At 51.4% G+C, this 27,866-nt stretch overlaps 1 protein-coding gene across 1 annotated transcript in view; it reads left to right on the top strand.

The window, feature by feature from the left end:
- Positions 1-1,254: 1,254 nt before the first annotated feature.
- The window catches only part of Cacna1i (calcium voltage-gated channel subunit alpha1 I), a 101,274-nt gene continuing 74,662 nt past the window's right edge, over positions 1,255-27,866 (top strand). Inside the window, exons 1-3 of the mRNA XM_038342051.1 lie at positions 1,255-1,484; positions 23,398-23,509; positions 24,304-24,437. Coding sequence (XP_038197979.1) covers positions 1,255-1,484; positions 23,398-23,509; positions 24,304-24,437 — 476 coding nt within the window. The remainder of the gene's footprint in view (positions 1,485-23,397; positions 23,510-24,303; positions 24,438-27,866) is intronic.

Here is a 27,866-nt window from a genome sequence, read left to right as displayed (position 1 = left end):
CCCCTTGGGAAAGCACTAAGGATTTCAGAGAGGCAAGACAGACCCGGAAGTTATGTGACTAAGACTCAGCTCTTACCTGACTGTGTGTCTGTTCTGGGCCTCGGTTTCTCCACCTGTAAAGTGAAGAGATTAGTCTTGTAGAGCCCTGAGTTCTCATCCTGGTGTGTGTGTGTGTGTGTGTGTGTGTGTGTGTGTGTGTGTGTGTTGCCATGTTCCTGGCCCAAAAGCTCTTTGGAGGTCTCAAATGTCACTTCCTCAGGGATGCTGCTGCTATTCCCTCCTTGCTCTTCAGTCTCTGACTCCACCCAATTTCTCCTTTGTAACACATTGTTCTGGTAGCCGAGCCTGTGTTCATGGTAACATCCTTATTTCCCTAAAAATTTACTTCATTTTTTGATGATTTGATGAACAGATATCTCTACTCTTTTATGTGTTATTTTAGAAAGATTTATTTAGTATTTTAAAGTTATATGTGTGTGTATCACATGGATGGGTGTGCAGGTGCCCACGGTGTCCAGAAGAGGGCATCAGATCCCTTGCAGACAGTTGTGAACGTCCTAATGTGGTGCTGGGAACTGAACTAGGGTCCTTGCCAGAGCGGCATGCATTCTTAACTGCTCAGCCATCTCTCCTTCCCTTTTAAACTTATTTGAAATTTCAATAATTTTTGGAGACAGGTTCTCTAGCCTAGGTTGACCTCAAACAGCCCGTGTAGTTGAGGATGCCCTTATACTTCTGCTCCTTCTGCCTCTACCTCTCCTGTGCTAGGATTATAGGCATGCCACTGTGCCTGGTTTGTGTGATGCTAGAGACCGAATCTAGGACCTCGTGCATGCTGGGCAAGCACTCTACTAACTGGTCTACATCCTTAGCCCTAGACTTTAGTTAATTAATTAGTTATGACAGTTTTGGGAATACCCTCTACCACTGAGTCACACCCCCAACCAGAACTCTAGTTCAGCACTATGAGAATAAAAGAAAAAGACATCACTTACATTCTGAGGTTTTATTATTGATTTATTTATAGTTTTGATTTACTGAAACCCTCTCTAGCTTGGCTTGCCCAATGACCATCTGGCTGAGTGATTCTGACTTAAGTGCAGTGGTACAGTGAGGGGGAGGGGAGGAGGACCTGTAGCTAGGCTGTCTGAGCTGTGTCACCCACTGTCGGGGAGGTAGGCTGGGTTGTAGGTGCTAAACCAGTCCCCCCATGTGTCCTTATCTGCTCCCTAGGGCTCCCTGCTCCATGCTGACATGGCTGACAGCACCTTGCCACCCTCACCTGCAGCAGCCCCGGCCCCTGAGCCAGGAATCACTGAGCAGCCAGGGCCCCGGAGTCCCCCTCCGTCCCCTCCAGGCCTGGAGGAGCCACTGGATGGAACCAACCCTGATGTCCCACACCCAGACCTGGCACCTGTTGCCTTCTTCTGCCTGCGCCAGACCACGAGCCCCCGGAACTGGTGCATCAAGATGGTATGTAACCCATATCCTTTGGAGGCCTGTGTGTCTGTGCTCAGCCCAGGGGCCAGCATGGGAAGAGACAATGGGTAGCGCTATTTCCTAGACACTGGCTGCCCACATGGTCCTCTGGCCAGCAGAACTGAGGGCTGCAGTGAGCCTCTTGGGCCTTGGTGAGTGGGCACATAGCCATCTGGAGAGGTGTCAAGGGTAGAGGCTGGACCTGGGGTCTTGTTGAGGTGAAACTTCTGGAAGTTGCTGATGGCTGTTTTTGTGCCAGAAGACCAGCTCCCTCAGCAGTACTCTACTTGGGGCACTCAACCCATGAGCCCTTATTGCTTCTGTGGAACCTCCCTTCTTATCACTGTTGCATGGGGTTCTTAAACTTTGGGACACACGTTCGCGATCCTTTACAGGTTTCTATGACCCCAAGATTTCAGTGACATGCTAACCTAGCCCACCAGGCCCTCCATACCCTGACCCAGCCTCCTTCTTCACACTCTGCTCCCCTAGGCTTGTCCATGCTCCTGGGCTTCTCACATTCTGTTCCCTCTGGTTAAAATGCTTTTTCCTCCCTCTCCACCTGGCCAAATCCTTTGCGATTTGCCACCTTCAAATCACATCGCCAGTGTTGCCTTCTTAGGCAGCCCTCTGTGATTACCTGGGGCTCTTCATGCGACCTCATATCAAGTTGTGGAGTTTTCTTTCTTTCTTTTTTTTTTTTTTTTGAAGCAAGGCCTCTTATAGCCGAGATTAGCTGTGCAGCTAAGGATGACCTTAAACTTCTGATCCTTCTCCCTCCAGCACTTGGGAGGCAGACACAGGAAGAGCTCTGTGAGTTCAAAGCCAGCTTGTTCTACAGAGCAAGTCCCAGGACAGGCTCCAAAGCCACACAGAGAAACCCTGTCTTCAGAAACAAACAAAAAAGTATTGAGAACAATTTAGGGGTGTGGAGCACATGAGCAGACTGTGTCTAGGCTGAAGAAGAAGTGCTGCAGGAAGTTTGAGCTACCTTCCTTCCTCCCGTCCTTTTTGAGACAAGGTCTCTATGTGGCCCTGGTTGTCCTGGAACTCTTTCTTTCTTTCTTTCTTTCTTTCTTTCTTTCTTTCTTTCTTTCTTTCTTTCTTTCTTTCTTTCTTTCTTTCTTTCCTTTCTTTCTTTCTTTCTTTCTTTCTTTTTTTTTTTTTTTTTTTTTTGGTTTTTTCGAGACAGGGTTTCTTTGCGGCTTTGGAGCCTGTCCTGGAACTAGCTTTTGTAGACCAGGCTGGTCTCGAACTCACAGAGATCCGCCTGCCTCTGCCTCCCGAGTGCTGGGATTAAAGGCGTGCGCCACCACCGCCCGGCTTCTGGAACTCAGAGATCCTCCTGCCTCTGCCTGCCGAGTGCTGGGGTTAAAGGCATGCGCCACCACTGCCCAGGCCTGTGTTGGGTTTTCCAAGGAAGGAAAACCTTTGGTGTGGATCCCTCCATGCCTGGCTGAGGTTTGAGCTCTCAAGGAAGAGAAGGCTAGAGGACCAGGGAGACAGTGGGACAAGGTCAGAGGCCTATCTTGCCGGGTGACAGGAGAACATGTTGGGTGCTGTATGACATCACTGGACCTCTCTGAACTTCTGTTGGTTGGCTGCTCACCATGACTCTGGTCTGCAGAAGACCTTTGCTTGGGAATGTGACTATGATTGGCTCTGGCAGGGCCAACTGGGCTGACATGGCACATGCTGTCCCAAGTGCCGTGGAGAGGTCCCTGCTTGGGAGTCGGCCAGTGTCCTGTCTGCTGAGTGTGAGTGACTTTGTGCCGGTCCTTTTCTCTGAGTCCCAGTGCCTCCATCTGGAGAGAAGAGGCTGGTGAGCTGTCTCCCTCCAGCTTTGGGAGCCAGGGCCAGCCATGCTCATCAGTGGGACATGCCTAGCACTAGAACTCCGGTTGTCACCTGCTAGCCTGGGCAGCTACATTGCTGACCTGTTGGTTAATAGGGTCCTCCAGTCACTCTGCCCATTGACGTCACCCTCCCTGTCTCCTCTGCTCAGTGAGTCCAGTTGTGGGGGGACACAATGGGGCTGGCTTGGGAGGGAGAGAAGGGGCCTTTGGCGGAGCTGGGTGAAAGATTTGGAGCTGGAGAGAATGCTCAGTAGTTAGCAATGCGTGCTCTTCCAGAAGACCCACGGACAGCTCACAACCACTTGGACCTCCAGTTCTTCCTGATTAGAGTTTTGTCAACTTGACACAAGCTAGCTTTTGGGAAGAGTGGACCAGGCTGGCATTTAACTCTCAGAAATACACTCGCCTCTGCTTCCCACGTGCTGGGATTAAAAGTGTGTCCCACTATGCCTGATTAGCATTTTCTTGATTGGTGGTTGATGTGAGTGAGTATAGCTCACAGGGAGTGGTGTTATCACCCTGGGCTGGTGGTACTGAGCTGTATAAGAAAGCAGGCTGAGCAAGCCATGAGGCCCAAAACAGTAAGCAGCACTCCCCCATGGCCTCTGCTTCAGTTCCTGTCTTCTGGTTCCTTCCTTGACTTTCTATCTTGACTTCCCTTAGTGATGGAGTATGACCTGAGAGCTGTAAGTCAAACCCTTTCTTCCTCAAGTTGCTTTTGGTCATTGTGTTTAATGACAGTAATAGAAACCCTAACTAAGACAAGCTCTGAGGGATCTCTTCTGGCCTCTGTAGACCCCTGAAGACATATAGCACACATACAAAATAATAAATTTTAAAAAGAGAGATTTAACCAAAGGGACACGGATAAACCACACTTCTCCTTTTTCTCTGCCCTCTGCTACCCACCTGCATCCCACTCCTCCCTCCATCCTCCTGGTACACACCTGCACACCACTCCTCCCTCCATCCTCATCCTCCTGGTACATACCTGCACACCACTCCTCCCTCCATCCTCATCCTCCTGATACACACCTGGATCCCATTCCTCTCTCCATCATAATCCTCCTGGTACCCACCTGCATCCCCCTCCTCCCCCCATCCTCCTGATACACACCTAGATCCCATTCCTCTCTCCATCCTCATCCTCCTGGTACCCACATGCACACCACTCCTCCCTCCATCCTCATCCTCCTGGTACATACCTGGATCCCATTCCTCTCTACATCCTCATCCTCCTGGTACACACCTGGATCCCATTCCTCTCTCTATCCTCATCCTCCTGGTACAAACCTGCACCCCACTCCTCCCTCCTCCCACTTACCCTATCTTCTTTCCTCCACCATCCATCTTCCATCTTCTCCACTTCTCTTTCACCTCCTCCATCTCTCACCTCCTCCATCTTCTACCTCCTCCATCTTCCTTCTATTTCCCCTACCCCCTTTCTTCCACAATCCTCCCCTTCCTCCTATTTCCTTATCTGCACCCCACTTCTCCCTCCACCCTTCATTCTTCTGCCCCCTGTTCCTCCTTCACCTTCAAACCATCCTTCTTCCTCCTTCTATCCCCCTCACCCTTCATCCCTCCTCTGGCCTTCTTTCTCCATCTTTTCCTTTTCCTCCGTCCTCCACCCTCTTTCCTTCTTAACCCAATTTCCATTCTCCAAACTCCTTTTCTGTATTCCTTCCTCCACAGCAGTCTCGATTCTTCATTTCCATTCCTCTATTCTCCATCTTTTCTCCCTGCTCCTCCTTCCTTTCTCTATTCTTCATCCTCAGCCCTCTTCCCTTTCCTCCATCCTCTGGTTTCCACCTCTTTTCTCTTCCTCCATCTTGCTTTTCCTTCAATACTCCTCTTTTCTCACCCTTCATCCCTTCTTCCACCTTCTGTTTCCCCTTCTTCACCCTCCATTCCTCTTCCATCTCCTCCATCCTCCTTCATCTCCTCCATCCATCTCCATCTTCCTTCCACATCCTTCATTTTCTACCTCCTCCCTCCCTTCCTCCTGTCTTCTCCCCATCTTCCTCTGGAAAGTCTCCTCAACCCTGAATGTCTGGTGCTGTCCGTGGCAACAGCTGCTGTTTCTGTATTGGGGTTGGGATTCAGTTCTCAGCGGGAACATCAGATCACAGCTGGGGTGGTGCCGAAGCAGAGTGAGTTCAAGGATTCCAGGCTCAGAATCAATTAGTCTAGAAGCTTCTATGATGAAGTCTAAGAGTTTACATGTAAGATTTAAGGCTGGGCGAGAGGAAAACTGGACACTTCAATAATCCAAGCTCTAAAAAAATTCATGTTCCAGATGAGTGAACTTGGCAGCTGGGATGTTGTGTGCCTGGGGTCCAGGGACCTGGGACTTGGGGCTGTGATCACAGAGCTGAGGCTGAGGTCTCTTAGTAGAAAGGTAGGTGGGAGCCAGGAGACTGCTGCATCAACAGGGGACTCTGTGGTCGGGACTTGGGGGACCTCAGAATAGGCTTCAAGTTCTCAGAGAGCCTGTGTTAGAGAGGGGGCTCCTAGGAGGTGTCAAGGGTCAGCTCTCCTAGTTGGAAATGTCTCCCCAGCAATCAGTGGGAGCAGTGTCACGCAGTGTCTAACCTAGTCCTCAGTGGGAGGAAGTTAGGATAGTGTTTCAACTGGTGCTCCTTAGTGGGTATGTAGTACTCAACTTAGTTCTCCTTGTGGGAGGGCCCTGGGTAGGGTAACATTTAACCTCGTCCTCACAGTGTTAGGGGAGACTTGGAAGCACTTAATCTAATGCTCCTCCATAATGGAGCCCTGCTTGGATTTTGGGCTGTTGGCATTTGAGGGTCTGGACGGTCTTGAACATTATAGGATGTTGGTCTTTCCTGACCTTGGGCACAGAATGCTGAGCATCCCTAGGTTACTGTGACCACCAGATATGATCCTTTGCATGTGCAGTCTCTGCGGATGGTGGCTTAGCTCCTCGCTAAAATTGAGCCTGAATGGTAAAAGCCTGCAGTGTCAGGCCAGGCAAGGGAGAGCTGCCCCTCATTATTACCAGTTGCAGGCAGGGCAGGGTAATGGGGGTCAGCCCCCGACAATCCATTCTGAGCTCACCTTCCTGGTTCCTGGGGCCCAGGCCCAGGGTTCTTTGGAACTCGGTGCTCCTGACTCAGCTTCTTGTGCAGCTCAGAGCCAGCAAGGCCTGAGTCACTGCCTGACTCACTGTGAGCCACCAGGCTGTGGGGACCCTCGTAGGCGGGGACCCTGCTCACCCAAGCATCAGCCTACTCCCTGCCTGGCCTAGGTCTGGGGCACTCGCTAGCAACTGGGAGGCCTCTGGGTTTGCGATGCATAGACTGCGCTGCCGTTTGACTCACAGGGGAAACGAGTGTGACTTGTGGAAGTCGCTGGTTACCTGAGTCACACAGACTGGGGCTGGTTCTTCTGCTCATTGCTGGGCAACTGTGGCCAGTGTCAAAGCCCCTCCAAGCTTCAGTCCCCCTGTGGGTGGAAGAGGGCGGTGGTGTTCTCTTCACAGGGCATACTGAAGACCAGTGTCATAGAGGAGGGGGATGCAACAGCAGAGCTTCACAAAGGAGCAAGGCTGGCATGGTTACCACCGCATTGAGAGTCATGGGGTGAACAGGCTCTCATGCATGCACACGCGGCTCAGTAAACACTTTGCCTGCAGGAGATTCAATAAGATGCCAGGCAACAGGCCCTTAGATGGAACGTAATACCTTCAGAGGACATTGTTCCCGGGAAAAATCTGATTCCATCTCTGTTATTAACATGAATCACTGTGAGTCCGGCTGATCATGGTCAAGCCAGGGTCAGGGCAGATATCAATTGACCATGGCATCTGCCACGTGCCCCCCTCCCCAAGCTGTGTCTAATCTGGAAGCCCCCTTCCCACCCCCATTGGGCTTTCAAATCCCCACCTGGGGTACGTGGTTGCATGTGCTCACATTTGTTGCCCATCTTGGAGACTCACCTTTTCCATCTCTGTAATTGGGCCATGACACAGGGTTAAAGGTGGCTCACCTCAGGCCTCCAGCGTATGTCCACCTGCTGTGGTCTGGTTGGTGGGCTCTACCTGCAGCATCGTCTTTAACCATCCTAGCCATCCTTGGAGACAGGTGCCTTCATGACCCCGTTTTACAGATGAGGACAGTGAGGCTCACCAAGGTTAAGTTACTTTTATCCAGCCAGGTTATACTTTTGCTGGAAGTGGCAAAACTGGCCTGAACCCTCCACTTCCGTGTCCTCCCACCCTTAGCTTTATCCAGAACTCTGCTACTACCTGAACCCAGTTCTCCACACTCTGCCTGGGGGCCAGAAGTTTGCTTGGCAGCTTTAGGCAGTGGGGTAAGGTCAAAGGTCCCCAGCTCTTGGTGTGTTTACTCAGGAACCTCCTGACGGTGGCCAGCTGGGCATACCTCTGCGGCCCCTTCCTCTCCCGTGTGCTCCTCAGCCAGTCACAGCCAGTGCTGAGCAGTGAAAGGCCCAAGCGTGGTGGGGAAGCCAAATGGCTGAGAGAATCTCTCTTCTGCTTGTGATCAGGCAGGAGCCACCAGCTGCTCAGCGACCTTGGACCAGTCCCTTCTCTCTGGATTCCTTTGTCTCTCTCTGCTTGCAGAACGACAGGACAGGCAGCAGTTTGGAAGGGAGCCAGGCGTTGACTTCTTTGCTACCACCTTTGTGGAACTTCAGCCCACTGCCTGCTGGGGCTGATGAGGTGGCCAGTGGCTGTTCTGGTATTTACCCTGGCTGAACTGGCCCATCTCTGGATGGAAATGGGACAGGTCTTGTTGTGGTCACAGCCCTGGAGGGTTATGCTGGTCATGAGAGACTCGGAGTGTCTACTCATGGAGGAAATGGGAATGATGAGCCCAAGGGCAGCCACGGAGTGCCAGGTGTGTCATAGGCCACAGTGGCAGTCATTCTGTGGCCCTAGGAGTGAAGACTGTGAGACCTCCCAGAAAAAGGTGCTTGGGGACTCTGATGACAAGTGATAGATCCCGGAGCATGGTCCAGGGGTCTAGAGAGAGGGTTATGGGAGGAATGTTGCAACCTTTGGGGCTAGTATTGAACACAAGTGACTCGGTGAAGCCAGGGTGTCTGCATCTTGGTGTCCGAGGGAATGAAGGCCTGAGCCTGGTTTGATGCCGAGTGGCCTTGGGTGAGGACCTTCCCTTGCTGCACTTCTGCTTGTGTGTTTGTTTGTGTAACAGGGCCATGGTGAAAACTGGTTGGGAATATCAAGGTGGGATGAGAGTTCCAGGGCCAGCACTGGGCATGTTGCTAAGTGCTGAGTATGGCTGTGTGCATCCCTACATGGCTGGAAGAGCTAATAGGGCCTGCAGCAGCTGGGTAGCTGGGCACTGGTGATGGGCTCAGGAGCTCAGAGGATGCCAGTGGGAAGTGTTCTGCTCCAGGGTAAGAGCGGGCATAGTGTATGTATGTGTGTGCGTGCATGCCCATATGTGTGTGTTGTGTGAGTGTGTGTGCACGCGTGTGTGTGCGTGTATGCTCTTGAGTGTATGTACATGTATGATGTGTGCTGGGACACTGTAAATGTAGGAAGGAAAAGGCAGTCTAGCACTGCAAAAGACCCTGCCCTCATCACTGCTGCCCCTGTCTGGCCCTGTCTCTGGATTGGATTCTTCTCAGTTCTGCTCTATCAGACAGGACTCCAAGCTGCCAGATAAGAGAAGATCTTGGATCTCTCAGTGTGTGTGTGTGTGTGTGTGTGTGTGTGTGTGTGTGTGTGTGTGTGTGAGCTTTGGGTCACTGTGAAGTCCCTTCCCCCCTCCTCGCCATACCTAAACCTTTTTTTTTTTTTTTTTTTTTTTTTTTTTAAAGACAGGGTTTCTCTGTAGCTTTGGAGCCTGTCCTGGATAGCTCTTGTAGACCAGGCTGGCCTTGAACTCACAGAGATCCACCTGCCTCTGCCTGGGGTTAAAAGTGTGTGTCACCACCACTCAGCCACCTATAAACCTTTTCTTTTGGGGTGCAGAGGGTCTGGGGTTGAGCTTTTGCTGGTCTTTATCCCTCGTGCTCCATGTAGCAGCTGGTCTTGTCACCCTTTCTTTCTCCTAGAGCAGAGACAAGGGCAGCACCTTACCTGGATATGCTGTTCCCTCCCAAACTTTCCTTTCTCCTGCAGGCCTGGGGTTCCTGATCTTGTTGTCCTTCACAGATGCCTGGAGGATGCTGCTCCCTCCCTCCCTTCAACTCTCCCTTCCTCCCTCCGTCTGTCCTTCCCATCTTCCCTCTGTCTTCCTGACTCAGCTATGGGGTCCCCTGGTCTCTGCAATGGGCTCAGCATAGTGTAATGGCCTGGACTTGAGGTGTCTGCTGTTGACTCGATAGACTGCTGCCTTGCTTCCTGACGTCACTCTATGTTCTGCCCTAAAGCCCAGATCCCCCCATGCTTCCCCATGGGGTTTGTGTTCCTTGTTGTCTGTACTATTTTCCCTACTTCTTCAGTGCTATGAACCCTAGCAGCTCCACACAGTCCAGCTTCCCCAGACCCCAAAAAGCAGGGCTGGTGTCTCTGCTGTCCGGTCAAGCCTGGGGTTAATGTTGGGTCAGCATTCTGTCTCCAAGCTCATGTCTCTGCTGCTCTGTGGCTTTGTCACCTCCCAAGGGTGTGTGTGTGTGTGTGTGTGTGTGTGTGTGTGTGCTAACTCTATGTCTTTAGCTGGGGAGTGGGGTGAGACAGAGACCTAGGAGGCTTGTGTTCACCCAAGGTTACCTGTTGAATGTTAAGAGGTAGCACCTCTTATATATAATTATGTATTATATGTTATAAGCAGGTTGCTTAGTTAGAGCCCAGCACTGTGGACCCTCTCTTCAGGCTGCCTGGCTCAGCTCCCTCTGGGTAGGAGGGGCTCTCTGAAGGGAGCTGTCCCCTCCTCCTCCAGCCCTGGCCTAATGGGACAGTCCAGACGGTGGCAGGCACTGCTGGGAGAAGCAACACATGTCCGGGAAATTGTCCGTTTCCTCCATCTGGTGTGGATAAAGTTGTTTTTCTCAGAAATAAAAGTCAGAGTCAAGAACCATCCCCCAAGATGCAACTGGCGGCCAGAGCAGAGACTGCGTTCCAACTGGCCACCAGCGTCCCAAGAGCCACTGAAAGGAGCTTGGCCAGGCTGGGGAGATCCTAGAACTTCTGGGCAGCCTCGGGATCTATGCTGGAGAGTTCTGTGTAATTAGAGCCGTGGGGGGGAGAGGCTGCCTGTGACAGAGTCCTGGGGCACTGATGAGGCCTAACTGCAGGAAGCGGTCGTATCATCTGGGTCTCGCTGTATGAATAGGAGTTTCCAGAGAGGTAGAAGGAGTGTGATCTGGTAGCGGGAACGGTGGAGACTTGCGGGCCTGGGACAGTGAGGCAGGGACTGGAGAGCAGGCGGCCAGGCAAAGGCTGGTATGTGTAACACTGGGTGGTGGTGTGGGGACATGGCAGGTGACCAGCAGGGATGAGCTATGGACCCTCACTTTCTTCCCCTTTTATTTTTCTTTTAAATATTAACTAATTTATTATATACATATGTGTACGTGTGTATGTGTGCATGTGCCATGACGTGTGTGTGGAGGGGTTCTGAGAGAGAGAGACAGAGCCTGCATCTGGCCAAGAGGTTCCTATGGCGACATTGTTTGACTGCATCTGTTGTTCATCCAGCGGGACTTGGAACTTCCTGGCTCTGAATGGAGGCGCCCCAGGGTTCAGTCCTACCCCGTAGTCAGACATCCAAGGTATCTACAGCACTCCTGGTCAAAAGTTAGAGGCAGCCATGCTTCAACCCTTCTGAAGCAGGGTTGTGGAAAAACATGGAAGGGGAATCCTGGGAACACAACGACAAGATAGTGAGGTCAGTTTGTCCCAACGTGGGAGCCCACCAAAGCCTCACTATGTAGAATAGAAGGAGGCCTAGGATGAAGATGCTGAGTGGAGCTACCCAGCCTGGAGGTGAGGGTGACAGGAGGTGACAAGGGAGACACCCATGAACATGACACGGACTGACTGAAGACGTAAAGTGACTGAATTCTAGTTTGCTTTTATATTCTGCCCAGGGCCTCTAAGCTGACTTTGACTTGCTGTCTCCCTCAGACCATCAGGATGTTGTTGGGAGACAAATGACCCTGTTCGTTTCCCTCAGAGAGGAATCAATAGTCTTTTTAATCAGACAGAATGTCTTTCTGCTAATCTCCCCGCCAGTTGCTGCACCGTCATGATCTGCCATGTGGATCTGTGGGGTACTGGGTCAGACACCTTGGCCTCTCTGGGCTCCGTGTCCCTCTAGGGTAGAAGTCCCTCTGGGGATGAAGCTGCAGTGGGAGAGGTTCCTAGACCTACCATGGTCATTGCCAGCTTGTGGTGGTGATGGGGTCTGACTCAGATCTGTTCTCTGCAGGGTACAAACATGGTGACCTTGGGGCTGAGTCACACTTTCCCTGGGTGTCAGTTTCCTGACCCATACTATTGGGAGCTGGAGGTTGCTGTGAGGCTGATTTTGTCCCCATGGGAATATGACAATGTGCATGGGATAGCCCATTCAGATAACTGCCTGTCTCAAAGTCACCTGAGGGTGAGAACCCCAGGTCTGGGGGAAGGACAGGATCAGTATGAGCTGGGTCTGGGAGAGCCTGAGAGTCTTTCTCATGCAGGTGGGAGGAAACCCTGTACCACCCAGGCCTCATTCACTGCTGGAACTGCTATCACTTTCAGCATCATGTGTCTAGCACCTTCCAGGAACCCACCTGTCCATCTGTCTTCTGTCCACACATCTACCCATTAACTCATCATCTGTCCATTTAACCACTCACATATCATCCATCCATCCATCTATTCATTCATCCATCCACCCACCCATCCATCCATCCATCCATCCATCCATCTACCTATACATTTATCCATCCACCCATCCATCATCTATTATCCATCCATCCATCCATCCATCCATCCATCCATCCATCCATCCAACCAACCACAGGTCCATCCATCCACCCACCTATACATGCATCCATCCACCCATCCATCATCCGTCCATCCATAAACCATCCATCCATCCATCCATCCATCCATCCATCCATCCATCCACAGGTTCATTCATCCACCCACCTTTCCCTTACCTGTCTTCCATCTCTTCCCACATCCACTCAGAGACCCTCACATTTGTGCAGCATCTATTTGCTGTCTAACCATCTTTCACCTGTCTTTCATGAGGAGGCCCCTCCCTGCCTCCTGCCCATACATGCATCAGCCCCTCCACTCATCCGCTGGTTTATGTTTGGCACATGCTAGTTGGCTCCCCCATCCCCATTTTTAATGCCTCCTGTCATCTGCTCAGCGCCAAGACAAATCTCTGTTGGGCACTGTTTTTCTTCCCATGAAGCCTTTCCAGGGGCTTTGGTATGTAATGTATACTCCCCTTCTGCTTTTTAGAGAACTTCTTGTGCTCTAGCTCCATAGTCCATGGATGCATACCTCTTCCCCAGGCCTTGACCCCATCCCTGTGCAGAACAGACGTGTGGTAAGGCTTTCGATGGAGTGCCTCTTAGCAGGCAAAGCTGAAGTGGACAGTGACGAGGCTGGATGGCAGTGAAGACAAATGGCCTTGAATGGCAAGCAAGTGTTCAGGGCCAAGAAGAGGCTGGGGGTGGTGTGGTGCAGGGCATTCAAGCTTTTAGTTATGGGAGAGCTGCTGGGCTACATGTGGAGGATGCATTCCAGAAGGCAAGGCTGAGGGAGGGGACTGTCCAGTTAGGGATGTGGGGTGTGAGGAGAAGATGGAGAGGACGGTTCTGGTGGCGAAACAGACAGATCTCCAAGGTAGTTGTGGGGTGGAAGGTGGCTCCAGGGGGCTGTGGACAGGTCTCTAGGGTGGAAGAAGGTTCCTGGAGGTTGTGGATGATGAATTTGGGGTTGAGAGAGGATCTTTGGTGCAGAATCTGGGGGGCTCTTGCCTGGCTGCGAGTGAGTCCAGTCTTGGGACAACCTTGGACTCTGATCATCCCACAAAGGCCGTCATCAGTGGGGTCAGGGAGAGGAGAGGCAGGATCCCAGGGCTGGTGCCTGAGACCCAGTGTTGGAAGATTGAGTTCAGGAAGTGTGAGGACCAGACTGGGATTTGGGGTGACGGACTCCTCTCTGAGGAGTTCCTAGGACTGGTGTCTTAAACTGGGATTCTTGTGGGGACAAGTTGAGTTTCATGGCCCTGTGGCTCAAATTTAGCATTTCTTTTTAATGACAAAGGCAGACATACCCACAGATCACAGTAGTGGTTCTTGCCATAGGAGGGGAGAGTCTTGAGTACTTTCTGTCACCAGGGTCACTTGGATTAGCAGGCTCATCCTTCATAGTGTCAGATTGTCACCTAACCTCAGACTCATGGCTGGGCATTGCTACTTACTGTGTTGATAACAAAATGTGTACTTATATATTAAAAAAAATCTTTTTCTTGGTATGGTGATGCATACCTGCAATCCTATTCCTTGGAAGGCTGAGGCAAGAGGATTTCAAGTTCGAGGCTAGAGTCTGGGCACCTTTAACCCTAGCACTGAGGAGACAGAGTCAGCTGGATCTCTATAGGCTCAAAGCCAGTCAGGTCTATGTAGTGAGTTCTAGGATGACCAGGGTTACAGAGAGAGAGCCTGTCCCAGAAACAAAAACAAAAAAACAGAAAACATAACAAAACCCTTAAAAGTCTGAGGCCAGTCTAGTCTAATGAGTAAGACCCTGTCATATATTTTTTTGATATTTTTGATAACTATTTTAGTATGCCAAGTTCCCTTTCTATTCCTAAGTTTTTAGAAAACTTACACTAAAAATGGTTGTGGGCTGGTGAGATGGTTTGATCTATGAAGTTGCTTGCTGCCAAACCTGGCAACCCGAGTTCAATTCTTAGGACTCACACTGGTTGCAGGAGAGAATGAATTCCCATAGGTTGTCTTCTGACCACCACACATGTGCCGTATCACATATATATGAATAAATAAATAAAAGAATAAATTCATTATTTCTGTGTTTAAGACAGAAAAGATGAAGAACCTGTGTTTTCAAAGAAGAGGGCTTGGACAGTTCCAGTGCTGATGGCTGGGAGCGAGGGAAAGGTGGTTATGAGCATATTGTGTGTATCGTGTGTGTGTGTGTGTGTGCACATCGTGCATGCGTGCTGTGTGTTTCTATGGGAACACACAGGTGAACATGAACAGGTGTGTGTTCTGGAGCAAATATGGTAAAGGACAGGTTACTGGAGGAGAAGCAGCACTGTGTTCACCGGTTCTCTGGCATCAGGGACCAAGTGTCCTTCATTCTGATTTCTAAGCATCAGGCACAGAGGGAGGCCTCCGTGGAGGAGTGTTGCAAGAATAATGAGCAATCGATGTTGAATAAGGAGTAGTAGATGTGGAAACGGAGAGGAGAGGGCATTCAGGACAGGAAGCTGAGCGGCAAACCCCTCCCCAGCCTCCACAGTGCCTCCACACAATGGGAATCTCACCTCCTGAAAGCTGCAGACATCTTGTGTGGCTGTCCTAGGGAAGACTCCTGGATTTGTTGAATGGCATGGTCATGTCATGGCGAGTTCTGTAGGTGCAGTTTCTTTGAGGTGGGCTCCCATGGCCGTGTCTGCTTCTGGATAGCTGTAGCCCTGGTGACTGCCCCACCCTCTCTTCTCCAGTGGCCAAGTGGTATGTCTGGCAAGTCTTCTTGGCCAGAGCCTCTTTCCTGGGGACCACCCACCCTAGGTTCTCTTCCAGGCTGGCATCTTTATCTGCTCTCTGTTGCCTCCTCCACTCTGACTGTCTGTGCCAGGCATCATAGCTTGCTGGGCATATGGGAATCAGAGACTGGACAAATCCACTGAATTCTCATATGGTGGGGACTCTGAGAGGGGGCTGGGGACAGGAAGGCAGAGAGGCAGAGAGGGAGAAAAGGGGGTGGATTTGTCTCTTGTCTTAATTTTAAGGGACTTCAGGGCTTGTGAGCAGAGCCAACAAGGCTTGGCTGTCTCTCCTCCAGGACACTTCTTGTCACTGGAGACAGGCGAGCCGAGTGGAACCTGTACCTTTGTGTGCCAGTTCACTTCCTGGAGCAGCTTTCTGCCCGACTCAACTGATGTGCTGTTTGGGGCTGGTTGTACAGTCTCTAGACCATCTTCTTCGTGACTGGGAGGTGAATGTAGTAGCATATGCTATGCCCATCTCCTTGGGGTGCAGTAGGAATGGTGAGGTAGATCAGAAGAGGGATTGATGGGACCCCATTCTGACTAGGACTTTCCTTAGCCATGCCTGCAGGTAAGTCACTGAGCCAGAGCGCAAGGGCTGCTGAGAACAGCAGTGGAGGCCAGAGCCAGTGGGGCCCCAACATGTTGCCTGTGTGTTTCATCTCTTCATTTTTGAGTCAGGGTTTTGTATAGCCCCGTCTGGCCTCACACTCACTATGTAGCCAATGAAGAGATTCTTCCTTCTGGTCTTCGCCCTGTTAGGATTACAGGAATATACACCGGGGATTGAATCCAGTCTTCGTGTATGCTAAACAGTCAGACACTCTGTCGTCTGAACCTCACACACCCCATCCCTACCCACACACCCTCGGATTTTTTAAAATAAGATTTGTTCATTTTTATTTTATATATATGAGTCTTTGTCTGCCTGTATGTCTGTGTACCATATGACTGATTGGTGCCCACACAGGCCAGAAGAGGGCATTGGATCCCCTGGGTCTGGAGTTACAGATGGCTGCAAACTTCCTTGTGGAATCTGGAAACAGAACCCAGGTCCTCTAGAAGAGCAGCCAGTGTTGAGTCATCTCGCCAACTTGTGTTTTAATTGTTGTATTTTTATTTTTCCCCAGAGAAGTTGTTCTGTACTCTTTCCCCCCCTTCCTCTCCCTCCCTTCCTCCCTCCCTCCCTTCCTCCCTCCCTCCCTTACTTTTTTCTTTATTTTATTAAGACAAAGTTTCAAATCCTCCTCCCTTAGCTTCCTGAGTGCTAGGATTGCAGGTGTGTGCCCCCCCCCCCTCGCTTCTGTTTTTTGCTTTTCAATGATGTAAAACACACAGGCAGGTGAGCTCACACGTGGCCGGGTCCATACAGTTCCCTACAATTTGTCTTCTGTGACCACCACTCAGTTTGAGACCATCTCAATCCTTGGAAGCAACTTGGTCCTCTTCTCCCATGGCAATTTCCCACCCTGCCGCTATTGGGAATGCTTTTGCCTGATTTTAGACTCCCTAGACCTGGATGCAGATGATCTCTGTGTGTTTGTCTTCTTCACCCAACAAAGATTCCTCTCTCCTGCTGTGAATATTGGTTGCTCGTTCTTTTTCCTGGTTGTGTAGTGTACACCATGGACATATCCGACGAAGTTTCTCAGTGTTGGCGTTGTTGACAATTTGAACCGACTGTTTCTTTGTGACAGGACTGTCCTGTGCAGTTTAGGTGTTTGGCAGCATCCCTGGTCTCTACCTACTGGATGTCAGTGCTCGCTTCCACCAGCCCCAGCCTGAGTCTGTGTTCAACTTGAGTAGACCCTGTTAAGCAGCTCTCCAGAATGACCGTTGTCCATAAGATGTTGAGTCGATGGATGAATGAATGGGTGAGTGGGTAGCCTTAATCCCCAGGCATTCAAACATGGTAGCCACTGTCCTGTGGCAGATGCAGTAGGACCACGTATCAGGAATGGTTTGGCAATGGGGCCACACTCTGGGGACCTCCAGGGAATGAACTGAACTAACTTTTCCTCAGTACTGATGAACTGAGCACACATCAACTACACAGCAAACACTCCATAGATGCTTGGAACCTGGCTGCAGGGAAACAGAACTGGTTCAAGACCTGGGCTGGGCAGCTCAGCCCTCTGAGGTCCCCTGGCCCGAGCTCTCCACTGTCCCGGAGGTAGATCGAGGAACTCTGGCAGGGAGACTGCTGTCACGTCTGTTCCCTGTCATGGAGAACTTGGCCCCAGCCCCTGTCCTCCACTTGACATATTAGACAACTGAGTAGAACCCTAGGAAACGGATCAGATTTCAATTTGACAAAAATAAAAACAAACTTGGCCACTCCTGCCTAGCCCAAGGCCCCCTCCAGCGCCCCCACCCCCAAGTACAGAAGGCTCACATCAGCTCTGAGGGAAGGAGGGTGGTGGTCGTCATGGTAACCATGCAGGCCTCTGGCTGCTCTCTGAGATGAGGCTGCCCTGGAGGGCCTGCTTAGGAGAGTGGCACTGTCCCTCTACCTGGTCACTATTCTGCCTGGGTCTGGCAGCCGTGTGTGTATGTGTCTGAGGTCCTTGCGTAGTGGAGCTCCTGGTGGCCCTGAGCCCACCCACCCTGGCCCACATTCTGGTCTTCTCAGGACTCGGTGCTGGGCTCTGGAGTTCCATATTGATTCAGCTTGGTCTTTTAAGGCTGGGGTGGCAAGCACAGCCTTGACTTTCTCTCTTGAAGCCGCCAGTCAGGTAGAGCAAAGCAGGGTCCCCTGAACACCAGCATCAGAGGAACCCAGGTCTAAGGTGCCGAGCCCAGTGTGGCCAGGGTGTGGTTGAGAACATGGTACCTGGAGTCAGCAAGAAGCAGTACAGATTCTATCATGTCACATGCCATAATGCTGGCTGCCTCAGTTTCCTTTTCTGTCACTTGGCAGCAGCAGTAGCGTCTGCCAGGGTGACAGACCAGATGCTGCGTCTCAAGCTTGGACTTTTGTGGGTTGCCCAGTTCTTTTATTGCCATTGTTTGTGAGGCAGGGTCACTGTAGTCCAGGGTGTCCTCTAACTAGTGATCCCCTTGTGGTAGTGGCATGTGTGTTCTACCATACCCAGCCAGGCGGACTCTCTTTGGAAGGCTGTGAGGCAGCTATCATCCAAAAGGCTTATAAAGACACCTTCAGCTTCCACCCAAGGCCATAGTGAGCAATGAGCAGAGAGCATCCAGGTGGGATCTCTGTCCTCTCCGTTATCTAGGAGACCCCTGGCTCTGCTGTCCTATTGATCCTGCTGGGCTGGCTCTGCACACTGGGAGGGACCTCCTGACTCCTTGCCGCGCATGCTGACATTCCAGGTTTGTTTAAGATAGGATCTATGTAGCCCAGGCTGGCCTCAAACTCAGACTCATCCTGTTTCTCCCTCCCGAGTGCAGGATCGCAGGCCTACGCCCGTACTCCCGGCTCGATGTTTGCCTCAAAAGCTCATTAGCAAATACTCCCAGTCACCCGGGGGTGTTTGTAATCAGCAGGCATTCACTAGGCACCTGGTATACAGCAGGTGCTTTGTATGTTCTCATTTTCTCTGTGAGGCCTTGAGGGAGGCAGTGAGACTTGGGAGGGCTGGTAAGGGTCCAGGCTTCTATTGGGTTCCTTTAAGTCTGGATGGCGGTGGGGCTGAGGTGTTAGAAGGTCCCTGCCACCAATGAGGGTGTTATTGTCATCTCTTGAGCCTGCTGAAAAGCCAGCTTTGCCACCAAGGAAACTGCATTGATTTGATGGGCATTGATTTATTCCGTAGGCTCCTCAGGGGTGGTCACCGGCTCTGGGACTGCTTAGGATGACAGGTAGTGCTTGGACAGGTGGAGAAGCTCGGGACTGGTGGGTTTCTAAGACCCCTGTGACTCAGGGATCCCCAGGGGTCAAGTTTCTCTTGTACTGTTTCTCTCTGGCTCTCTCTGTGCTCAGCCAAGTCTCTGCTCCCATTAGCTCTTCATGCAGTGGGTCCTTGGATCCCGTGCTGTCTCAGGACTGAAGGGGGCAGCTCTACTGTCACCCTTGAGAGTCCCCAGACAGTGAAGGTAGGGTGGTTGTGTCCCCATTGCACATCTTTAGATGCCAGTCCAGGGCTTTGTTTCTGACTGTGAGCTATTGATTTCTCCATTCTCTTGTGAGGACCTCATTCAAACCCCACCTGTTTTATAGCCCAAAATTCCCAGTCTACCCTCTTGGGGTCTGACATCTCTCCTTCCATTTCCCCAGAACTCAGCGTGGCTCGCTTGAGCTCTAAGCTTCTTGGTGCATGTGACCAATGGTGGGAAGGTAGTTACTGGACCAGGTCACCAAGCTGCCAAACCTGGAGGCGCTGACTCCCCTGACAGCTCCTCTCTCACTGCATCCTTGGCCTGCTTCGTCTTCCAATAGGCTTGGGGCCTTTCATCCTTGAGCCAGCGGGAATGTGTCAGGAGCAGTGGGCGGCCGTGCTGCACTGACCTGACTTCTGAGCCTTGGAGCGCTTGGATGAGTCCCAGGTCCTGCCATCTGGGATTCCCCCTTTTGCCTGAAGCCGGCAGGAGCAGAGGGACCCAGGGGTTAGACCTGCTCTGCTGACTAAAAGGCCTCTGTGCCCTGCTCAGGGTAGCAGAGCTACAAAGGAAGTGGTTGGTACTTGGAGTTGCTCAGCCTGACATGCAGTGTGACTTTGGGGAAATCACACTGGCCCTCCAGACCCACTTCCTGGGCTCTCCTGGATGGACCATAAATGATGGTTAAGGTCATGTCCCTAGGGAGCCTGGCATGAAACAGTCACAGTGACTGCCAAGTTCATCACTGTGGTATGTGCTAGACCGGGTGGGTGGAAGGCTGGGCACCAGCTGGGGAGGGCAAAAGGTGGAAGCTTTTGGAATGGGTGGCAGATGAGTGAGGTTGTGAAGGATGGGCAGGGGTTTGTCTCATAGAGAGGGTAAAGCCATGCAGTGGGTAGGCTCATAGGTAGCAAGAAGCTTAGTGTGCCCCGGGACCAGCAGGAGATTTAGCCATTGAATTCATTGAGCTCAGAATTCAGGAGGCCTTGGGTGTCAGGCTAAGGGAGTGACAGGGAGCCAGGGAAGACTTTAGCGCAAGAGAGAGACAGACATGTGTTGATTAACCAGTTCAGGAGCAGGAAAAGATAGGGATGGTTGTACACAGGCACTGCCTCTGCAGCTGGCTACTTGAAGTAAATCTGCTCTCCCCTCGCTACCAAGACAGGGCCTCAAATAGGCTAAACTGGCTTAAGACTCATCATGTAGCTGAGGAAGACCTTCAACTCTTGATCCTCCTGCCTCTGCCTTCTGAGTACTGCTGGGACCACAGGGATTGGCTACCATGTTACCATGCTTGGCTTTTATGTGGTTCTTGGGATGGAACCCAGGCCTGTGCATGCACTAGTGAAACACTACCAGCTGAGCCGTATCTCCAGCTCTTCCCCACTTTAGCTTGTTTTTGGTCTGAGCTTTGGAGACAAGGTACTTCTATGTAGCTCTAGCCAGCCTTGAACCTCCTGCTTCAGTCTCCCTAGTGCTGGCGTTACGGACGAGACCACTACGCCCGGCTAAATCTGTTTCCCTTTGTATCTTATTTAATTTCTTCTTTTCTATGTGGGCTTATTAAGGAGTCTGAGGATTCAGTGCCTGGCATCACATGGGACCCACCAGAGAGGCAGGGACCAGAGATGCAGCCCCAGGAGAGGCTGGGACTGGGTCAGGGATGTGCCCTGAATCCAGGGAGGCAGGGACAGCATTTCAGAGGCAGGACGCATGACCGGGAGGAGATACAGGCCAAGGAGCCCGGCAGGTCTGGTGTAAACAGATCCCTGCCATGTGACCCAGCAGAGGCCTTGAGTTTCCCCATCTGTAAATGGCCTGCCAGGCACACTTGGGTTTGGGTCTCCAGGATGGGCAGAGGCAGCAGAAACTGGGATGGGATGGGTGGGAGTGGGGCAGAGGATCAAGGGGAAATGGGGATGCTCCCTGGTAATTAGAACGTTTAAACTTCAAAAAAGTTAATTAACGATGAAGCTGCTTCTGGAGCCATGCTTAGGCTCAAAGGGGGCCTGGCAGCAACTGAAATTAATTACAGGCTATGGCGGGAGAGTGGCAGCCAGGCCAGGGACAGGAAGGAGCAGGGCAGGGATGGAGGCCTTGGAAGTAGCTTTCAAGGTGAGCAGGGTCTGGGAAGCAGAGGGGTCTGTTGCCATGGAAACTAGGCCAGCTCTCTTAGCAGGCAAAAAGGGCCCAGTTCACTATGGTCGGGATCTGGCTGTGGTGGGCTGGTGTGGCTTCATGGTGCTATGAGCTGGGATTGGGTTGGTGTGGTCAGGGCCCTGAGAGGAGATCATTTATTCATTCAGCAAGCCTTGGCTGAGCATCTACGTGCTATTATGGTTTGAACTAAGAGTGTGTATCTCAGATACCTGAACTCTGTCCTAGAAGTGGGCAGAGACAATGAGCATCATCTCTGTGGTCTAGAAATGCTTGAGAGAGATGTCAAGCTGGAGGGCTGTCAGGGAGGGGCTTCTGCGGTTGAATAGGTGGGTGGAACTCCTTACAGGAAGTGTCCATAAAGGATTAGCCCTGGGGAGTCTTGGTAAGTGTCTCCCCAGTGGAAGGGACAGTTCCTGCAGAGGTCCTGAGGTGGCATGTGCCTGAGACCAGACAGAATAAGCAGGAGGCCCCAGGTTGGAGGAAGGCAGTCAGGGGAAGGAGAAGAGCTTTGGGAGGGCTTCTGTATTTATCCCAGGAGAAGATGGAGTCATAGCAGGACTCTGAGCAGAGAAGGAAATATCTCCCTGATTTTTTTGTTTGTTTATTTGTTTTTTCAAGACAGAGTTTCTCTGTGTAATTCTGGTCCTCCTAGATCTCTCTCTGTAGACCAGTCTGACCTTGAACTCAGAGGTTTGGCTGCCTCTCTCTCTCCCAAGTGCCGGGATTAAAGGTGTTTTTAATGGCTCACTGATGCCATTAAAGAGGAGGGGTTGGGACAGCCTCTGTGGACCTGTGAAGTACCCCTAGACTCCAGTAAGGAACCTCTGGGAGCTTAGAATGGGAAGGGCTTGCTTGAGACTCCAGAGCCATGCTGGGACTGGAGTTTGCATGCAGGCCCTGGTCTCTCTGACAACAAACACATCACCACTCTGTACCCAGATGCTACGTGACGGGGTCAGGGATAGACGTGTGGAGACAGCTGGAGGCAGGGGCTGTCAGACTCCCTCCTAGTAGACAAGAAACCCCTCTGGGTCAGTCGTCACCTTCAAGGGAAGTCAGGCTCCTCAGTCTGGAGGTTCACCCCGAGTCTGACTTTAGTCATTTATGTTGTATATGGTTTAACTTCATTTTACCATGCTACACTTTCTGGGGGGTACAGATCTCCTTAGGCCCCATGGCTTGGACAAGAGAGAAGAGGCCATTTTGGGAGAAATGAGCAGACTCCAGGTCTCTCAGCTATATCATGACAACTGGGGGCTGTGAATGACACAGCCCCAGAAACTCTGAGTTTTGAGTGCCTGGTTAGATAGTTTGAGGTAGGCAAATGTGGGTGGAGTCAGCTGTGTCCTAAGAGGGGTTGTTAGCGGGGGAAGGGACACTTAGGAAGTTCTCCTCTGCTGGGGCTGTAGAATGCCTTATCCTGCTGGTGGCTTGTGGCTGAGTGAAGAACTAATCTTAGTCTGGCTCCAGGCAGCAGTTTCTGCTGGGCAGAGCCTGGGGAGACCAACTCTTTGGGTGGGGTTGACCTACGAGCGTCATCCAGAGGATGGGGAGACCGACCCTTTGGGTGGGGATGACCTACGGGCATCATCCAGAGGATGGGGAGACCGACCCTTTGGGTGGGGTTGACCTACGAGCGTCATCCAGAGGATGGGGAGACCGACCCTTTGGGTGGGGATGACCTACGAGCATCATCCAGAGGCGGACTACGGAGATGGGCAGGTCAGGAGAATATGTCCAGGAGGCCTCAGAAATGTAGTAGAACCCCTGAAACTGGAAGTAGGAGGCCTCTGCAGAGGGAGGGTGGGTGATGGGAGAAGGTGGTCAAAGAAGGGTTTAGGCATCAGAGCTATTGGGGCTTGGGACCTTTCTGGGAGCCACTCCTTCCTGCATGGGACTGGGGCGTCCTACACTGGAAGCTTTGGTGGTTTGGTTTGGTTCCTTGTAGGGTGTGGCCTTGGTCTCACTGCTGTGGTTGGGCAGGGCCAGCTGCACACTGCACACTGCCGTGGACCTGGGCCGCTGTGGGGTCCAAACGGGCGGGAGGGAGGGCAGAAATGGTCCATGTGTCTGATCCTGGGATGTCACATTCAGGAGAGTAGCACCTTAAGCCGCACTGCCACCAGTTTGTCCTTGACTCTGTGTACATGGTTCGAGTGTGTGAGCATGCTGGTCATCCTGCTGAACTGTGTGACCCTGGGCATGTACCAGCCATGTGACGACATGGAATGCTTGTCAGACCGCTGCAAGATCCTGCAGGTGAGCTTCTGAGTTGTCTCCTTCCTCCCTCCCATCTGGGGTGTCCTCTCTCAACCTCAGGGCTCCACTCTGGCACCTCCTACTTCTCCTACCTAACTGCCCCTCCAGCCCCCTTTGGTTCCTCACCCCATCCCACTCACACCACTGAAGTGCACTGGCTGACGCTCCTCTGCTTATAGCCTGCCTTGTTCCCTAGTCATCCCCTCCCCATGTCTTTTAGGAGTGTCCTCCTGGATTTCTCTTGTTTTTGCTTCTCAGATCCTGAGTGGGCCCTGATGTGGCATCTGCATGGGTGGGCAAGGTTTGAGGAACCATAGAACAGGGCTCTAGGGCTGCACCCATTTTTTGCAGAAGTAGAATATTTGAAGCCCATCCCTGGGAGCCAGACCTGAATTTCATTTTAATTCTGCTATGTAGTTGCTGTGTAAACCGGGGCAAGTTGCTTGACTTCTCTGGGTCTTGTTTATTTAGCTCTAAAGTGGGCTACCCAACATGTGCTATTGTGAGAATTAGGGGTAAGAATGTAGTTCCAAGTGTTTGACGATTAGCAGAGATAATGAGGGAGAGCCCGGTGTTCATCCCCTGACCCTTGTCATTGTCTAAGCTAAAACAATGGAGAAAATGGGCTGTGTAACCTTGGTAACTTTATCCCTTCTCTGGGCCCGAAGTGGTTGAGTGGACCGGGGCCTTGGAGGTTCTTTTCCTGCCCCACCTTTGATTTCACAGTGGCTCTGATTTCCACTCCTGCCCTGAGAGTTCACTCTGCCCTGTGCTGTCTTCCTTCCACCACACAGGTCTTTGATGACTTCATCTTCATCTTCTTCGCTATGGAGATGGTGCTTAAGATGGTGGCCCTGGGCATTTTTGGCAAGAAGTGCTACCTCGGGGACACGTGGAACCGCCTGGATTTCTTCATCGTCATGGCAGGGTAGGTAATGAGCTGTTGCTGATGCATGCCAGCTGCCACGTAGCTAGCCCGGGGGCTTCTGGGGGGTGATGGTGATGTTGTGTGAGGATGCGAGGCCTCTGGTCCAGGGGACGGAGAAACGGTGTGGACAGACAGCTGCCCGGTCCTTCGGCCACTGTGAACATCTGTTCTTCTAGATGGGCAGTGTAGACTGGGTGTTTTGTTGATTAATTGAATGCTTTTGAGAAAGTCACTTAACCTTGTGGAACCTCCATTTCCCCATCTGTAAAAAAGGAGGAAAGAGATTCACTTGGTCAAAATGAACACCAGGAAGTGTTGCTGCCATCAGCAGCAGCACCATCACCATCATAGCCATCACCATTATTATCATCCTTGTCACCTTCATCTCTGCCTTTGTCACCACATTGCTGTTATTAGTCATCACCACCACCATAACCGCTGTTACTGTTATCATCATCATTAGCCTCACCATCATTATGATCACTCACCAACATCTCATTTGTCATCTTCACCGCCACATCATCTTCTTACCGCAAACCGCCATCATCATAACCATTACCATCATCATTATCATAACCATCATCGTTATCCCCACCACTGCCATCATCATCATCACCGTAATCCTCACCACCATCGTCTCCACAGGTGTCATCACCACCACTGTTGTTAGCATCGTTGTCACCATCGTCATCGTCACCACCACATCACCATTCCTACCATCTTTACCAGCCCTGCCACCATCATCACCACCATCCTCACAGTCAGCATCTCCATCCTCACAGTCAGCATCACCATCCTCACAGTCATCATCACCATCCTCACAGTCATCATCACCATCCTCACAGTCAGCATCACCATCCTCACAGTCATCATCACCATCCTCACAGTCATCATCACCATCCTCACAGTCAGCATCACCATCCTCACAGTTAGCATCACCATCCTCACAGTCAGCATCACCATCATCACAGTCATCACCACCATCATCACAGTCAGCATCACCATCCTCACAGTCATCACCACCATCCTCACAGTCATCACCACCATCCTCACAGTCAGCATCACCATCATCACAGTCAGTATCACCATCATCACCACCATCCTCACAGTCAGCATCACCATCATCACAGTCAGCATCACCATCATCACAGTCAGCATCACCATCCTCACAGTCAGCATCACCATCATCACAGTCAGCATCACCGTCATCACCACCATCCTCACAGTCAGCATCACCATCCTCACAGTCAGCATCACCATCCTCACAGTTATCACCACCATCCTCACAGTCAGCATCACCATCCTCACAGTCAGCATCACCATCATCACAGTCAGCATCACCATCATTACAGTCAGCATCACCATCCTCACAGTCAGCATCACCATCCTCACAGTCAGCATCACCATCCTCACAGTCAGCATCACCATCCTCACAGTCAGCATCACCATCCTCACAGTCAGCATCACCATCCTCACAGTCAGCATCACCATCCTCACAGTCAGCATCACCATCCTCACAGTTATCACCACCATCCTCACAGTCAGCATCACCATCCTCACAGTCAGCATCACCATCATCACTATTATGGTCGCTCAGCAGTCTGGACAGAGGGCAGGTTTAGACGTCCTCTGACCCCATTTCTGGTCACTTCTAATGAAGCACGAATGGCTTTAGTGGGAGGATCACTTAACCCAGGAATTTAAGACCAGCCTGGGTCGTCAAATAAGACTTGATGGAAAAGAAAAAGCCACATGCTATAGTCAGAGAAGCCAGAGGAAACTAGGTCCCATTTTACCCACTTGGGGTGTCACTCAGGCTTCCTTCCTGCTTTCCTGGAGTCCTTAGAGCAGCCAGGATGCAGAGGATTCTGCTGAATGTGGGTGCTGCCTGGAGGCCAGGTGAGGGGGAGAGAAGGCCATGTGCAGGCCAGTCTTGCCAGGCTTACTGGCTAGGACAGTGCCACAGCTCTGCCGTGGTGAGGTCTGCCCACACTTGGACTAGGGCTCTGAGCAAGGTGCTGTGTTTTGCTGAGATCATTTAACCCAGGAGTCTCATGGAGCCAGGCTTGGGACACGGGGACTTGAATTTTATCCTGAGGAGGTAGCCTATGGGAGGCGAAAGGCAAACAGGTACTAACCATACTTAGCTAGGGCTCCACACGGCGGAAATCAGGAGAGAAGGCTGGTGACCAGGGATGTGTGCGCACCTGGTAGTGTGTGTATGAGCATATGTATGTGTTTGCACGTGAGTACTTTGCCATCCGTAAGGGACAGCGGAGTCACCTACAAATGACTGAGAGGGACACTAGAGACTAGCAGCCCAGGAGTTCTCAGGCTCTGTCCTGAAAAGCGACAGTTTGTGTCTCTACTCTGTTCCAAGCATCCCTTCCTGATGGTGCTCTTCAGACTCCAAGTTCCCTTGTCCCTAGGGATTTGGAGCCTGCCTGAAGACAGGTAGACATCAGATGGTTTCTTGGGTACCAGGTCATCACCTTTGTCAGGTGCGTTTTCCCTGGGGTTGACTGGAGAATACCCGTAAGTAGAGTTTCAAAGGAAAGGTTTTTGGAGAGTATCAGTTTTTAATATTGGCTCTGCAAGCTCATCCCTTTGATCTTGGAATGGGAAGGACGGAGTGTGTCTGCTCTTTCATAGGATTGTGATTTTACTCTCTTAGAACCAGTGACATTGTGCCACATGAATTGATAGCATGGGGCTGCACGGAGCCCAAACCACCTTGCTCTCCTTTCTTGCAAGGTGACAGCTTTGTCCAGCTGAGAAGCTGGCTGTTTTCCTCCTTGTCTTCAGAATTCAGGCTTTCTCTGGGGTGTTTAGAACTTGTGGTTCCAGCTTCAAGGGCCCCGTTGGCTCAGAGCACTTGCCCTGTTTCTTCTTTGATTTTCTAACTTGTTCTGCTCTGTCTTCCTCGAGTTCCTGCTAGCTGGACCGTCTCTCCCTTCTCTTGTCTCTGCGTCTGTCCTGTGTTCACCTGGCACAGGAGGGAGTTCCAGACTCAGCTTTGTGCGTCACCCCTGACTCAGCAGGGTCCACTCCCCCTTCCGTATGCTTGCTGGAACTGTCCCCTTCTCTGTCATTTTCATCTCCTGGATGTCTTCTTGCTGTTGTGTTGTCTGGGTTTCGGAACAGTTTGTACCCGGTTTTGTTTTGTGGTTGTGCTGTTCACTCACATCTCCTTGGAGTACTAATGTTGTTGCTCTAAAGTCCCTGATTCTGGAAGGAAACTTAGATCAGAGTATCATTTCCAAAAGTTGAAAAAAAAAAAAAACCAGACGTGAAGAAAGTGACCCTCGTACAGATACGAGAGTGCCGTGTTGTTCTGAGAGATGCCCCTGGTTATTCTGCTCACTGGGGGACAGGTGAGGTGGTGACGGCAGCCTCAGGGAGCAGGTGTAGAAGAGGAAGCACTCGAGC

The sequence above is a fragment of the Arvicola amphibius genome, chromosome 9 (assembly GCF_903992535.2).
Source record: "Arvicola amphibius chromosome 9, mArvAmp1.2, whole genome shotgun sequence".
Lineage (NCBI taxonomy): Eukaryota > Metazoa > Chordata > Mammalia > Rodentia > Cricetidae > Arvicola > Arvicola amphibius.
Note: the sequence above shows the minus strand (reverse complement) of the source record. Positions and strands in the feature narration are given on the sequence as shown.